Below are 15,719 nucleotides of genomic sequence, written 5' to 3' on the forward strand. Positions count from 1 at the left end.
CCCTCTCCGCACTACTTCCTCCCCAGGACTCCCTCCCATCTCCACACTCCTTCCTCCCTCTGGGCTCCCTCGCCTCTCTGCACTCCTTCCTCCCCTGGTCTCCTTCCCCTCTCTGCACTCCTTCCCGCCCTCTGAACTTCTTCCCTTACACCTTCAACCCCTGTACACCTACCTCCCCATTTGCTATCTTCTCCCCCATTACACCCCCTTCCCCCTGTACTCCCTTTCCCCCTCCCAGCCTCACCCTCCAGACACCTTCATTCCCCCAACCCAAACTCGCACGCCAACAGGCCGAGTGCACTGCCTCCTTCATTGAGAGAGTGGCGACTCTCATAGAGAGACAGCACCAAGGACAGAATGAGGAGTTAGGTGCCCATCCATCAATGCTGAGCAGGGAGGTTCAGAGTGACCTCACATTGGTGCATGAGCTGTTTGCCGTCTCTGCCAGCTCCTCTCAGGGCACTCTGGATGACAGCAGCAGCTCCTCCACCCCTCCGCCAATGACCATGGCAACTGATGAGGCTGCGATGACTGGGGAGATGCCAGCTGTGGCATTGGCAACTCCCTCCCAGGTGGGGTTAACACAGGCTCCATTGGCCAGGGGATGGCCGCCAAGGTCATCATGGCCAACAAGACAGTAGAGTCAGTAGGCTGTCTCCAATGCCAGTGCCAGAAAGGGGTGGGCACCAAAACGTAATAGTTGGAAACCTAAATTAAAGGCATCATGAGCACAAGAGAGACAGTTCACAGGTGATTTTATGTTCATTTATGTTTGCTTTATCTATACTGATCTGGCAATGAAGACCAGAGAAGGTTATGTCATTTTGTTTTTGTCGTCAGAGCCTGAGTTTGCTTCACCTATTTATTTTATTGGTGCAGGGTACGCCAGTATGTAATGCTGGATGTAAGCGGCTCTGAACTTTATTACACAGGTACTGAGTGTTCTTTGGGTTCAAATGAAAGGGTCATTCAGACATCAGGGATGGAGGTGGCAGCCCTGGTATGTGGTTGAAGCTGATCTTTGGCAGCCTAGCTGAAGGAGCATTGGGACAAGGTGTCACTGCCTCCCAGGAGGTTACCGAGGTCTGCCACCATGTCCTCAGCGTTTTCCTCACCGTGGTCCTCTTCTGACTCACCACTAGATTCATCATCTGTGGCCTGTGCAGCTGCGTCAAGATCCTCTTCCTCCAGTGGGTCCCCCTTTGCCAGTGCCAGATTGTGGAGAGTGCAGCATGTAACTACTATCAGTGATACCTGCTCTGGGGGGTACTGTAGTGCACCCCCTGAACGGTCCAGGCATCGGAAGCGCATCTTGAGAAGACCTGTGGTCCTCTTTACCACCGCCCTTGTGGAGGCATGACTCCTATTATAACGCTTCTCTGCCCCTGTTCTTGAGTGGAAGAGAGGTGTCATGAGCCACCTCTTCAATGGATAGCCATTGTCACCCAGCAGCCATCCATCCAGTCGGGCTGGAGCACTGAGGAGCCTCGGCACCTGGGAGTGCCTCAGGATGTAAGCATCATGGGAGCTGCCAGGGTACCTTGCACAGAATTGCACAATCTGCATCCTGTGGTCACACACTATCTGCACGTTCATGCAGTGGAATCCCTTCCTGTTGACAAAGGCACCCGGCTGACCCACTGGTGTCTTGATGGCCACATGTGTGCAGTCGATGGCACCCTGCACGCGGGGGAATCCAGCAATTGCTGCAAAGTCTCTGGCTCACTCAGCCTGGCCTGCCTCATCTGTATGATAAAGAATAAAGATCAGTACCAGCCTGAGCACAGCTTCTGTCACCAGCTTGACACAACTGTGGACAGCTCACTGGGAGACTCCACACAGATCCCCCACTGACCCCTGGAAAGAGCCGGAGGCATAGAAGTTGAGGGTCACTGTGACCTTCAGAGCTACTGGCATGGGGTGTCCACCCATACAGCCGGAGCTGATCTCAGGCCCAATCATCTGACAAATAGAGGTCACTGTCTTCCTTGAGAGGCGGAGCCTCCTTCGGTATTGCACCTCAGACATATTGAGGTAGCTGCATCACCGCCTGTAAACCCTGGCAGCAGGATAGTGGCGTCTTCTGTGGTCCCTTCTGCCTTGGACTACCTGCTGGCCCAGTGCCCCTTGTGCCTGTTCTTCTCCTCCCACAGGTCACTCTCTTGGAAGCTGCATTGGGACACCTGGCCTCCTCTCCCTTCTGCCCCTCTCTTCCTCCTCAGAGGAGGTGCCACCAGCAGAGACCACAATCCCCATTACCAGGGTAACAGAAGGCTATCTAATACCTGGAAGGGTCCACACGGTCCAAATCCTCCGGGGGCCTTGGAGACACCAAGGAGTCCTGAAATGAAGCCTGCAAATGCTACAAATGAAAACCTGAACAGAGATGAAGCTGCCAAGTACCAATAAGTCACCAGCAACAAACTATGTACCAAACTCCCCACTACTGACACTGGCAATGCAGCTCACTCCTTTTATCCCGCCCGTGGATGAAGTTTTTGAAAATGTCGGCTGGTTGCCTGCCCCTTTTGCTCGTGCGATGAGCGCAAAATCGCACGGGCAACAAAAAATCGCTGTCAGTTGGATTGGTAATGGCCTTAAGTGGACTTTTAATTAATGGCTGGCGCAACTCCAGCACCCGCTTGCGCCCACCGAACCCGAAATGTCGCGCAAGTGCACAATGACATCGGGACGCTCACCCGACATCATCGCCCGCTATTTTACGCCCAATTGGGTTTTGGGCACTGGCATTTCAGATGCCAGTGCCCAAGTCATTAAAAATTGGGCACAGCATGTATGTGTCTCTTTTAGGTTAACTAGTTTTATAGTAGCCTAAACAACAGGCCATAAAAGAACGGCTGGAGGCTACAGAGCAACAGGTAAATCTTTATGAAAGCAAAACACTGCGGATGCTGGATATCTGAAATAAAAACAGGAAATGCTGGAAAAACTCAGCAGGTCTGGCAGCATCTGTGGAGAGAGAAGAAGAATTAATGTTTTGAATCCTTATGACTGCTCTTCAGAAGAAATTTTCATCTTTTCATGTGGAGGATAGAAAGCAGGAATGCCATTCTTGGATGCACAGCAATGCCACTGCCTGCTATTGTGCTCATTCCCCTCCCATTACTTCACCGCCTCTCCACTCCCAGCTTGGAGAGGTGGTGGCATAGTGGTATTGTTACTGGACTTGTAAATTCAGGGACCCAGGGTAATTCTCTGGGGACCTGGGTTTGAATCTCCACCATGTCAGATGGTGGAATTTGAATTCAATAAAAAAGAAAAACTCTGGAATTAGAAGTCTAATGATGATTATGAAACCATTGCAGATTGTTGTTAAAAACCCATCTGGTTCACTAATGTCCTTTAGGGAAGGAAATCTGCTGCTCTTACCTGGTCTGGCCTACATGTGACTCCAGACCCACAATGTGGTTACCTCTTAAATGCCCCCTGAAGAAGGCAATTAGGGATGGGCAATAAATGCTGGCCAAGTCAGTGATGCCCACATCCCATGAATGAAAAAAAAACCCACCTGTGGGCTGTCCAAATTTTGAGAAGGTGCCCAATCAGAAACCTGTATCAAGTGACTGATGTTATATAGGCGAAGCCAAACTTCTAGTGAGCCTCTGGCCTTTATCTTTGTTGTAGGCCCATTGCTGTGCCCACTTTGTGCTGTTTTCCAGTGGGGAAGCAATTTCATCAGCTATGAGTAGCTAGGGACCAACAGGCCCCTATTAATCACCATACAACCATCCCAGAATAGACCCTGGCCAATTTTGTGGCTATTAATTTAAATGGGGAGACAATTAGACAGACTCTGATATGGGTGTAAAACTCGCATGCCTAATTTCCCATTATGTGCTCCACACAGTTGATCATCTACACACAAGCACAACAACAGGGAACTTCTGGCATGCATCCCACACTAATGACACTGGTCATGTTTAACTCAGTGTGCTAACGCTAAGAATCTATCGCTGCTTAATGATTAATCAAGTTATCATATCCCATTAAAAATTCTACTTTCGGTGTGTCCTGCGGTTTATTGACTTTAATTGTCACAAAAATGATTCCTCGTTGAACAAATTGAATTGAGCATGCCAATAATCCTGAAAAAACAATTGAACATCACAGCAGACCACCAAAAAATCATGACTTATTGGATTCCATTGTATTCCCAAGGAACCAGCATAGATTGGGGAGGAATTACAACAGACACAAAGGCAGTAGACTGCTAGGTAATTGTGATGGACATGGCGCATTCACGTAGAGCATGCACATAGCCACTATAACTGACTCAAAATTAAGGATACATACACAGATACCGAACTGTTGAAGAATCTACAGAATCATAAAATTTACAGTACAGTGGATATGTATTCAGCTTAACTGCCATCTACTTGTGTAACTGTTCGAATGGGGCTGTCTGCTTTAATACTAATCATCCTTTCTCTGTATCCTTTTAAATTCATCCTTTTCAAATGCTTGCCCACTTCTGATAGCACCTACTTCAACAGCCATCTGTAGTAAAGCACTCCATGTTCTACTAATCATTTATGTGCAAAGTGCCTTCTAACTTCCTTCTTCATTCTTCTCAGGACAGTCCTGACTCTCTTTCTCCATGACAGTTTCCAATGGTTAACTACTTTCTAACTGGTTAGCCTCTCAATAGTTTGAAAATCTCTGTTACATCCATCCAGAGCCTTTCCTATTACAGTACAAAATCATCCAATTTTTCAAACATTTTTTCATAAGTATAACCTTTTATTCCAAGTAAAATTTTAGTGATCCTTTTCTGTACCCCTTCCATGGGTCTACCTTCCTTCCTGTAATGTGGAACAGAAGATTTCACTCACTACTCCAGTTGTAGCTTAGTTTAGTAGCCTGGATTTTGCTGTCATAATAATGATGAGGCTAGCAGCACTTATCCTTATTATAGGGTAAATTTGACAGCAACTTGTGGCATCTACATGTGCAATTAAACATGGGTTTTAGCACCCCGCCCTCCCCCCCCCCAATCAACCGGCATATTTGAAGATGGCGGGGGGGGCAAGTAAAATAAAGCGAGTGGCCAGCCCATTGCCTTCCCGCCCAACTCCAATCTGTCCCGCATGTTACAGTGGGCAGGTAAGGCTTCAGGTAGCCAACTCGCCCTTAGGCCTATTGAAGCCCTAAAGTGGCCGATTAAGGGCCACATAGGGACCTCATTACACCGCTGCCACAACATGGGGCTTTGGAAGGCAGAAGGAAGGCAGGCAGTCCGGCAAATTTCAAAGCACAGTTAAAGTGGGACGGAAGGGGATACCTCTTTTGGAGGGTCCCCACTGCCCATCGCAGGCTCCCTTCCCAGGATGGTTCACCCCCTTTGTACCTCCTCCACAGGCCTCTAAAACCCAATGCCCCATTCCCCTTCCCCCCCTCGCTAGGATCCCCACTCCCTCCGTGACCAAAATCCTTTAACTTAACTTTAAGTCAGGGAGACATCTTCTTTCTTCTTGGTGACTACTTATAATCCCAGCAGTGGCCACTACTTGCTTCTGGAGCTGCTGAGACTACAGAGCTGCTGGCCATTCAGATTTCTGGCACCTCTCAAGGGCGGGACTTCCTGTCCCTGACGCGCAGAGGTCCCAGCAATGTAGTTAAAGCTGCCCCTAGCATATTATAACTATGGAGCAGCCAGATTTAAAGTCGGCGAGCTGGCAACTGACTTTTCAACATGGGCTCACCATCCAATTAAGGTTGGCAGGTGGGCTCCTGACACTGGATGGCCAATGCTTGGTACTGCAGTACTGGAGAGAGTGACGGCCAGGTGATGCAGGTGAGGGAGAGAGGGGACACCTCAAGATGAAGGAACTCTCTCAGTATGACCAAAGGTTTTAAAAATAAAAGTTTACACCAGCCAGACCACCCATTTTTATCATCAGCAATGGGGACGAGGAGATGAGGCGGGGTTTAAATGTTTCTCAGGCACTGCTCTCCCCACCGGCCCCCAGCACATTAATTGGCCATTCCTTTGAAAATCATGTCTGGTGACTACTTTGCACACAGTGTGGGAACAGTACCTGGATTTGATCCAAGTTTTGGGAGCTTAATTCCAAAACATAAAAATTTGCCCACTGTATTAAAAAGTTCATGGGACTAAGCGCTGTCCCACTGTGAAATTCACCCCATGGAATTCCCGAAGTTGCTGTCAGGAATACACTGCTCCTTCACAGGGTGTGTTGTTACAGTCCTCACTGAAAGACTTGGCATTATCATTGTAATGGCGTGAACTTGGGGTACTTTCCCATTAGTTCATGCTAAAGTTGGCTAAGAAGGCTAAGCATAACAAATAATTTTCTTTTATCTTTGAACACAAGTGTTCTCAACTTCTAGATCTTTGGTACAATTGTTTCCAAAGATTGTTTGTAAAATTATGATTAAATTTAGTCTTCTCCCGTTCCTTCAATATGCTGGGATGCGTACCGCCGGGATCTATTGGCTTTCCTATTCCTAGCTCCATGAACTAAAAAATACTGTGGGCAAGATTTTTGATTTGGAGTCAAGTTCCCAAAACTGGGATCAAATCTGGATCCTGTTCCCACACCGTGTCTGAAATAGTCACCAGGAATGATTTTCAATGGAATAACCAATTAATGGCTGAAACGCCATCCAATTAAGGTTGGCAGGTGGGCTCCTGACACTGGATGGCCAACACTTGGTACTCCAGCACTGAGAGAGTGACTGCCTGATGGCGCAGGTAAGGGAGAGAGAAGGCACCTCAAGATGAAGGCACTCTCTCAGTACCACCAAATCTTTTAAACATAAAAGTTTACATCAGCCAGACCATCATTTTTTATCATCAGCATTGGGGATGAGAGGGAGTTTAAAGCCCTAGAGCACTACCCCCTCACCCCACCTCCCTCGTTTCACTGGCCAAAGCAGGTGGCTCATTTGCTAGCATGGGAGAGGGGCCTTAATAAACCTCCTAACTGCTTTTCTTATCAACCCAACACTTGAGGGCGGGTAGCCATTTCACCCCCAGTCCAGCCTGTTTCAAGATGGTCAGAGATTGGATTATACTGGCACATAAACCAGTGAGGGTGGGGGGGCTGGAGGGGGGTGGGATTCCGGGACCACAAGACCCCCGTCCCACCCCCACCGACCAGTGCAAATTCCTGTCTTTTTTAATATTCATCTTTCAACATCCTCCTCAGTCATACTACCTCCCTCTGTCTGTTTTCACTATTCCCTCATTCTTAATACAAAATGGCCACCCCATCTTTAAATGGTCTCGCCATTCTTTTAGTTTCTTTCCTTACATGTTGAATTATAATGCTGTTTCATACTCCTAATTCTAGCCTTCCTAATCTTTGTCCTTTTGTTTCTTTCCTTTTACACTGTTTATACTTTTCTTCTGAACCCTTCTATACTTATCTTGAGCTTCCTTTTCAAACAGGGTACTTTTGATTTTGAACAAATGAGCCACATTGTCGAAACGAAAATCAGGAGAGGCATATGACATGTAACAGATCCAATATCACCTACATTATGCTGTCACCCAAAGGCAAACTTACTCCCATTTTATTTCTCTCATTTTGACATATTCCCTTTGGTCCTCTGAGTAAGAATGCATTTTGCCTGTACCTTTCTCCTCTGCCATTTCAATATTTCTAACTGCTCTTCCAGCTGTTTGATCTTCCTTCTTTTCACCAATTCATCTCCTTCCATATCATTGAAATTAGCTAATTTCCAGTCCCAGCAGCTTTATTTTAAGCTTCAATTGGCCTTTGCTTATTTTACAAAGTGAGTATAATTAGGTTGTGTCACCATTTTCCATGTGCTGTCCTACTTGCAGATTGCATGTTTGTCCTTCTTCGTTACTCAGAATATTTTATTTTTAACCAAACACATTGGCCAGAATTTTACATCCCACGCGCGCCCGACCTGAACAGACATGAAATAGCGCCAGGTGATGTCGGGCGAGTGTCCTGATGTCATGGCGTGCTCGCGATATTTTGCTCGGCGGTTCGCACGCGTCAGTCGGAAGCGCGTCTGCCGACAATTAAACAGGCCAGTAAGCCGATTAATGATGCTATTAACTAGGGATTTCACGTGGCCCGTCCGCATTTACGGTTGGCAGATGGGCCATTCTCCCAGGCGGCATTCACATCTTTGCCCAAACCTCAATCCAGGGCGGGATGCAATCTCCATGGAGAAATAAAATAAAAAGAGATATCTGGGGATTGGCTTTTTATGAGGTCTGCTTTCAGGGCTTGGTTGTGCTGCATGGACATCTTTTGCAGCATTTTTGTCATTTCCTTCATTCTGTGGAGGTCTGCAGCTCCCTGGGGCAGCTGCCTGCCTTCAGGGGGCTTACTATAAGCGCTCAGCCGCACCCTCAGTTATGCGGGTGCCCACCCTCTTCCCGCCCCTACCCCAACAGCGCTGAGCATGTCTCAGTGCACGTTTCGCACTAGCTGGCTGTTAATTGGCCAGCCAGTGTGAAATCGCAGCCAGGGACCCATTTCCCATCCACTTCTGGGAGCGCACGCCTGACGAATGAAAAATTCTAGCCATTGACACACAACTTGACTGAGTAATGAGGGTAACCCCTGGAACTCTGAAATCAACTCCAGTTCAGTGGTTAACAGTCCTCTCAAATATTTCCTCTCCCTCCATTTGACGGGATGCAACAACACGCAGAGAAATAACTCATATCAGCAGCATCGTGGACCTCCCCATCCACAGAGACCTTCAAGACCCCCAAGACCCCCAACTCATCACATGGCTCTATGAAACTCCCACTAGATGTAAATCGAACATCTCAAATTCCATAACACTGGAGGAAAGCTTGGGCAGAAAACATCCTCCCAAATAAACACATTGTCTCCGACTCGACTTCTCAGCAACCAGGCTTCCATCTCTCCCAGGGCACGTGGACAACCTTCAATAGAATAGGAATTGGACATGGTCAATGTGGCCACCTGGTGCACAAGTGGCACTTCAAAATCTCACCTGGATGTGACTGCAGAAACTCTGATCAAACAATGGAGCACAGTTCCTCAGCGTCGTGTCCTAGGCCCAACCATCTTCAACTGTTTCATCAATGATTTTCCTTCCATCATAAGGTCAGAAGTGGGGAAGTTCATTGATGATTGCACAATGTTCAGCACCATTCGCAACCCCTCAGATACTGAAGCAGCCCATGTCCAAACGCAGCCAGATCTGGACAATATCCAGGCTTGAGCTGACAAGTGGCAAATAACATTTGTGCCACACCGGTGTTCATTTGTGTGATGGAATACTTTCCTGGATGAGTGCTGGTCCAGCCACACTCGAGAAGCTCTGTGCCATCTCGGAGAAAGCCGCCCGCTTGATTGGCACCCCATCAACAAACATTCATTCCTTTCACCGCCGACGCACAGTGGCAGCTGTGTGTACCATCTGCAAGATGGACTGCAGAAACTCACTAAGGCTCCTTAGAAAGCACCTTTCAGACCCACGACTGCTACCATTTAGAAGGATAAAGGCAGCAGATGCATGGGAATACCATCATCTTGAAGTGCCCCTCCAAGCCACACACCATCTTGACTTGGAAATATATTGCCATTCCTTCACTGTCGCTGGGTCAAAATCCTGGAACTCCCTCCCTAAGAGCACCGTGGGTGTACCTACACCACATGGACTGCAGCAGTTCAAGAAGGTAGATCACCATCACCTTCTCAAGGCAATTAGGGATGGGCAATAAACGCCGACCTAGCCAATGACGCCCACATCCCATGAATGAATTTTAAAAAGTAACATCTTGCTGCTGACTCAAGTTTGAAGATGACATCCTGGAGCTACATTTGCTCTCCAGCAAGGCTTTGGACTGGTTAGGGAACTTGACATTAAAACTGTGATGACAACTTCTGCTCCTAAAGCCACACAAAAGAAAGAGGGAGAAGACTCAGAGCTAGATCTAACACTGCATCTGTCCTTCTTGTACATGCAACATACTTCTCAGATGACAGTTCTTGATGCAATTTAAACATCCCTCCATGAACATTTGTCTTTTACAGTAGGATAGTTTTAGTTAAAGTGTTCCATTATTACAATTAACCATTTAATCCTCAATTTCCTTTCTACTGTTCAATGGTCTAAAATGCATTCCAATATAGAAACATAGAAACTAGGAGCAGGAGTAGGCCATTCGGCCCTTTGAGCCCACTACACCATTCAATATGATCATGGATGATCATCTATCTCAACGCCATATTCCCGCTTTCTCTCTATACCCCTCGATGCCCTTAATATCCAAAAATGTGTCAATTTCATTCTTGAATGTACTCAGTGACCCAGCCTCCACAGCCTTCTGTGGTAGAGAATTCCACAAGTTGACCACCCTCTGAGTGAAGAAACTTTTCCTCATCTCAGCCCTAAATGGCCTGCCCCATATCCTGAGACTGTGGCCCCTGGTTCTAGACTCCCCAATCAGAGGAAACAGCCTCCCTGCATCCAGTCTGTCGAGCCCTGTTAGAATTGGATAGGTTTCAATCAGATCCCCTCTCCTTCTAAACTCTAGTGAATACAGGCCCAGTTGAACCAATCTCTCTTCATACGACAGTCCTGCCATCCCCGGTATCAGCCTAGAGAACCTTTGCTGCCCTCCCTCTATTGCAAGTATATCCTTTCCTAGGTAGGGAGATCAAAACTGCGCACAATATTCCAGATGTGGTCTCACCAAAGCCCTGTATAACTGCAGTAAGACATCCCTACTCCTGAATTCAAATCCTCTTGCAATGAAGGTCAACATACCAGTTGCCTTCCTAATTGCTTGCTGCACCTGCCTATTTACTTTCAGTGACTGGTGTACAAGGACACCCAGGTCCCTTTGTACATCCACATTTCCCAAAATATCACCATTTAACTAATACTCTGCCTTTCTGTTTTTCACACTGAAGTGTATAATGAAGCGTATAACGGAGACAGATTGCATCTTATTTCTTAATTGTGTCTTGACACATTAGGCAGGCATATTGCTATTAGACCACCGAGGAAATCCATATATTGTGAACACGATGATGCCATCAGGGAGCACAAATTTTGAAACTATAGTCATGTTGTTATACCTTTCTCTAGCAGAACCTCTAGTGGCAAGAGCTTGCGCATGGAATCTTATTAGCCAGAGATGTTGTTGCGCTCCAGCTACCACAGTTCTGGTTGATTAGGAAACTCTCCCACTCCTATCAGCTGCCATAGGCGTATCAGAAGCAATTTATAGGTTGATAATCAAAAACTCTTTGGCCACATTATGAACACACCTTCCATAGGCATCAAATTGGGAGAGAATTTTCTCCCCGTTGGGCGGGCCGGTCAGGAGCGGGCGCTGGTGAGTGCAGAGCTGATTGCCACCCGCGATCGGCTGTGCGCCGCCATTTTACATGGGCAGGCCAATTAAGGCCCGCCCAGCATGACAAGCGCCCGACAGCACTCAGCACCACCTGTGCGGGCGGGGGGAGAAGGGAGAGCCGGGGCCTGCGCTCTTTAGCGCATGCACGTGAAAGAGCGCAGAAATCTCCCTGAGGCACAGAGCTGCCTCAGGGAGATTAAGTTCAATTTCAAAATTCAAAATAAAGAAAGTGAAAAATCATTTACACATGTCCCCTCATGTGACAGTGTTACATGAGCTGGGACATGTTTATCAAATGTTTGAAAAATATTTATTAATTTAATAAGCCTGTCATGAAACTTCACCCCACCTGTGGATGAGGTTTCATGAAAAATATGAAGGCCTGGCCCCCTCTCCTGCTTGCCAACCTTAAGATTGGACGGGCAGCCCTGTCAATTGGGTAAATTAGTTAATTAATAGCCTTTGACAGTTCAGTGGGCACGTAGCTGATTCCGGCGTGGAGTCGCCGAACGGAAGATCGGAATGACGCGCGGTGACATCAGGACGCACGCCCGACGTCACTGCGCATCAGGGTGCAGAGCCTGCATCCGCAAGCCAAACAGAAAATTCAGCCCCCGAAGTGGGAATTGAACCAAGAACCTCCAGCTCAGAGATAATAAAGCTATCACTGCACCACAGGACCTTCTTATTCGTTACTATACCAAACTATTAGTGGACAGCAAATGAATCACAACATCAGTGGTAAGAATTCTAAGCTGAATTGTTTGTCACATAATTGCTAAAGTTATTTTATTTCATTGCAATATTCCATGACTCATCGATAAAAAATTAGCAAGCTGTCCATGTATTGCAATGGCAACAAAATAGTAAGTGAAATAAAAACAGAAAACACTGGAAATAGTCAGGAGGCCTGACAGCATCTGTGGAGAGAGAAACAGAGTTAAGGTTTCAAGTCGAATATGATGCTTCATCAGAATCGTTCTGATGAAGAGTCATATTTGACCTGAAAAATTAACTCTGTTGTTGTTCTCTCCACAGATGCTGCCAGACCTGCTGTGTATTTTCAGCACTTTGTTTTTCTTTCAGATTTCCAGCGTCTGCAGCATTGTGTTTTGGGGGTCGGTTAGCTCAGCCGGCTGGAAGGCTGGTTTATCATACAGAGTGATGCCAACAGTATCGGTTCAATTCTTGTGCCAGCTAAGGTCATCCATGAAGGCCTTCTCAACCTCAGCTGAGGTGTGGTGACCCTCAGGTTAAACTCACCCACCAGTCATCTCTCTCTATTGAGAGAACAAGCTCTGGGACTACAGCAACTTTCATTTCAGTAAGTGAATTTGTTAGCTGGACTGGGGGTAAAAACAAGACCCATTAATCTCCTTGTGCCTGCAAGTGCAGCTATTGAGATGTTTTTTGTAAGATTCAAACTGAAAACTAAAAATCAAGTAAAAGTTGCAAAAATGTCATCCCACCTCCAAGGTCAGAGAATAGGTAAAACCGCTAGCATACTTTCAATCTAGGAATACTAAACGCAAAGATTTCTACTAAAGAGGCTCTGAATGGATTTATGGTGTTGATCCAAAGAGAAAAGAGAAAAAATCTTTCCCCTGAGTCCATCACCCCCAGGAAACTTAAAATATATTGGACTCCGTAAATTAACAGGAATTTACACAGATTAACACAAAGGCAGAGAAATTGGATGGATTGATAGAAACAAGATGGCTAGTTGGCTTGATGTATATTCCAGGAAATTGAGTCAGACAGTAAGAATCTATTAAAATAGAAAAACAACACTTTCCTGACACTCAATTCCTTATCATTATTACAAGCGAAAAACACAGAAATAAGAATGCGCAAACATCTGAACTGGACTAAAATTCAGACATTTGTAAATTACTCCACATAGTTTCAGCTCAGATTACTTTCAATTGTCAAAGCCTTTGGGAGCTCATCCTTGATAACAGGCATTAATTTGCAATAAGTGGCAAGACTGTGAGAGATGGAAGAGTCATTCTGGTGCAGTAGGTCTGTGTGAAGGGATGAATCTTATAGTTTTTATCCTCGTCATTCCTGATCTGGGAGCCAGTTCCACTTCTAGATGAGAATGGAAAAATATTGCATTTCCCAGTGCGGTTACATCCCCACGTTAATGAAATCCAGTGTGCATAACACAAATGGCACAACTGATCTCTGTTTAACTTATCATTGAATGGCGACTGGTGAAAATTTGATAATTACTGTTGTTACGACCAGGTGCAAAGGGGCAAACCACCTCCCCTCTATTCAACCTCCTCAGTTGGTCACAATAAATATTTAAGATTTTTTTTCAAGAGGATATGCCTTTTCCAAATCAGAATGTATTTAACTATTGAAGCTGTGAGCCAATCAAACAGGTTTTCTTGAGTCAAAGAGCAAATTTATTAACAACAAAGACTGAGAAAAATAATAATAATGTGACATGAAACATTCGGCCTTCATGCAATCTTTTGGGCCCATAAACACAAACTCATATACAGATTTCAGCAAAAAAAAATGGTAAAAGAATATACGGTTAAGTGTCCTTTGATTGTCCTTGAGGTGTAGATTTTAAAAACTGTGGCTGATTTGGGTTAGCTGGTTTCAGAGATGCAGTCAGATGTGGAAGTTGTTGCAAATATAACAAGATCTTAGTTCGTTAGTAGGTTTTTGGTAGAGTTGGCTTCTCAAACCGGGTGGCACTCTTATTCCAAGAGAGAGAGGGAGGGAGAGCAGCCCTCAGCCTGTTTCCTCTACCAAAGACTTTCTTACCACCACTGTGTCACTTGTAATCTTGTTCAAGTGGCTGGGAAGCCTTGCCTTAAAATACTTCACCCATTGTGTATTTCCAAGAGGTTTTGGGTGTGTCTGCCTATGGCAGCCATTGTTTCAATATCCAGTACTTTGCATTTTTAACCTCTCTTCCTTAAACAGTTACAAGTTATGATGTGTGACTGGATAATTGGAACTGTCTCTCTCTTTTTTCCAATTCATTTATGAGATATGGGCGTCGCTGGCTAGGCCAGCATTTATTGCCCATCCCTAATTGCTGTTGAGAAGGCGATGGTGAGCTGCCTTCTTGAACGGCTGCAGTCCATGTGGTATAGGTACACCCATTGTGCTGTTGAGGAGGGAGTTCCAGGATTTTGACCCAGTGATAGCGACACACTCCCCTAATGCTGATTTGTTTCTCACCTTCATGGTGGACTGTGGTCTTGCATTTTTAAGCAGTTTGTTCCGTCTCAGTTCAAAGTGCAAAATTTCCAGTCAGTTGGAAGTTGAAAAATCATACTTTGACCTTGTGACACTACCAGAGACTCTACCAGAAACATACATGGAGTGGAAGAAAGTCATCCTCGGCCCCGAAGAACTGTCTGAGAGGAAGAAGAAGAAGTATTATTAGACCACCACCCTTGTCAATGTATCCCCTATTCAACAGATTGCCAGAAGTAAGACAGAAAATACTGGAAATATACAGAGGTTTAGTCAACATTTCAAATAAATGTAATGGTTGAGGTATAGTTCTTATGAAGGTTCAAAGCTGAAATGTTAATTTATCTTTCTCTTGCAGGTACTATTCAAAATGTTATGCTTTTATTTCAGATTTACAGCACTCATGTTTTCCTTTCTTTTTATACCTCCTAGGATTAATTGTCTGTGGTACAGGCATTTGTAACCTTTAGTTTTTTTTTGTGGCAGATTCAATGGCCAGGACAGCCCAGATCATTCTGGAAGTAGTGCCACCAGAAGAACATGATGACTGATTAGCTCCACTGCTGGGACTAGCTGCTGATTGTTATGAATACTGTGAGCCTCAAACTCAAAATTGACTGAAAGAAATTCAGACAAATGTATTAAATATTCATATGGCATTAACTCTCAATATAATTTCAAGACTGTGGCTTATAATTCCTTCCTCTCGATTTTTATTAAGGCTCGCAAGAGTGGATACATCGGATTTCTTTCTCTCTCCCCATTCATTTACATCTTCCTAACTGCCCAGCCACATTTCTGTTCTATTCTCTAGCTTCTCACTGGTCTGTCCTGGGGTTTTTTTTTTGCCCTTCCCTCATCCCTCAGGCTGAATACATGTTGCCCTCTACCTCAGCCCTCTTCCATTTTCAGCCTTATAGCTTGTAGTTTTCCTTTGTGCTTGTCAAGAGAAAATAAAGAAACTAAACACAGAAGAGAAATGATAGCTAAGAAACAAAACAGAGTGGGTGAAATCAGTGCTTCGGGAAGTGTAGCAGGAAAATAGACCTGAGTAAAAGGTTGTAGTTGACCACTTTATATTCATGTAATTTTTGCTAAATTAAGTGAGGAGAGAAATGTCTCC

The 15,719-nt window shown here is 45.5% G+C and overlaps 1 protein-coding gene across 1 annotated transcript in view; it reads left to right on the top strand.

Moving 5' to 3' along the window:
- Window positions 1-15,271, top strand: part of slc7a11 (solute carrier family 7 member 11) — a 209,194-nt gene extending 193,923 nt beyond the window's left edge. The window contains exon 12 of the mRNA XM_078538643.1: window positions 15,083-15,271. Coding sequence (XP_078394769.1) covers window positions 15,083-15,147 — 65 coding nt within the window. The 3' untranslated portion in view covers window positions 15,148-15,271. The remainder of the gene's footprint in view (window positions 1-15,082) is intronic.
- The last annotated feature ends 448 nt before the right edge of the window (window positions 15,272-15,719 follow it).

The sequence above is a fragment of the Cetorhinus maximus genome, chromosome 1 (assembly GCF_964194155.1).
Source record: "Cetorhinus maximus chromosome 1, sCetMax3.hap1.1, whole genome shotgun sequence".
NCBI lineage: Eukaryota > Metazoa > Chordata > Chondrichthyes > Lamniformes > Cetorhinidae > Cetorhinus > Cetorhinus maximus.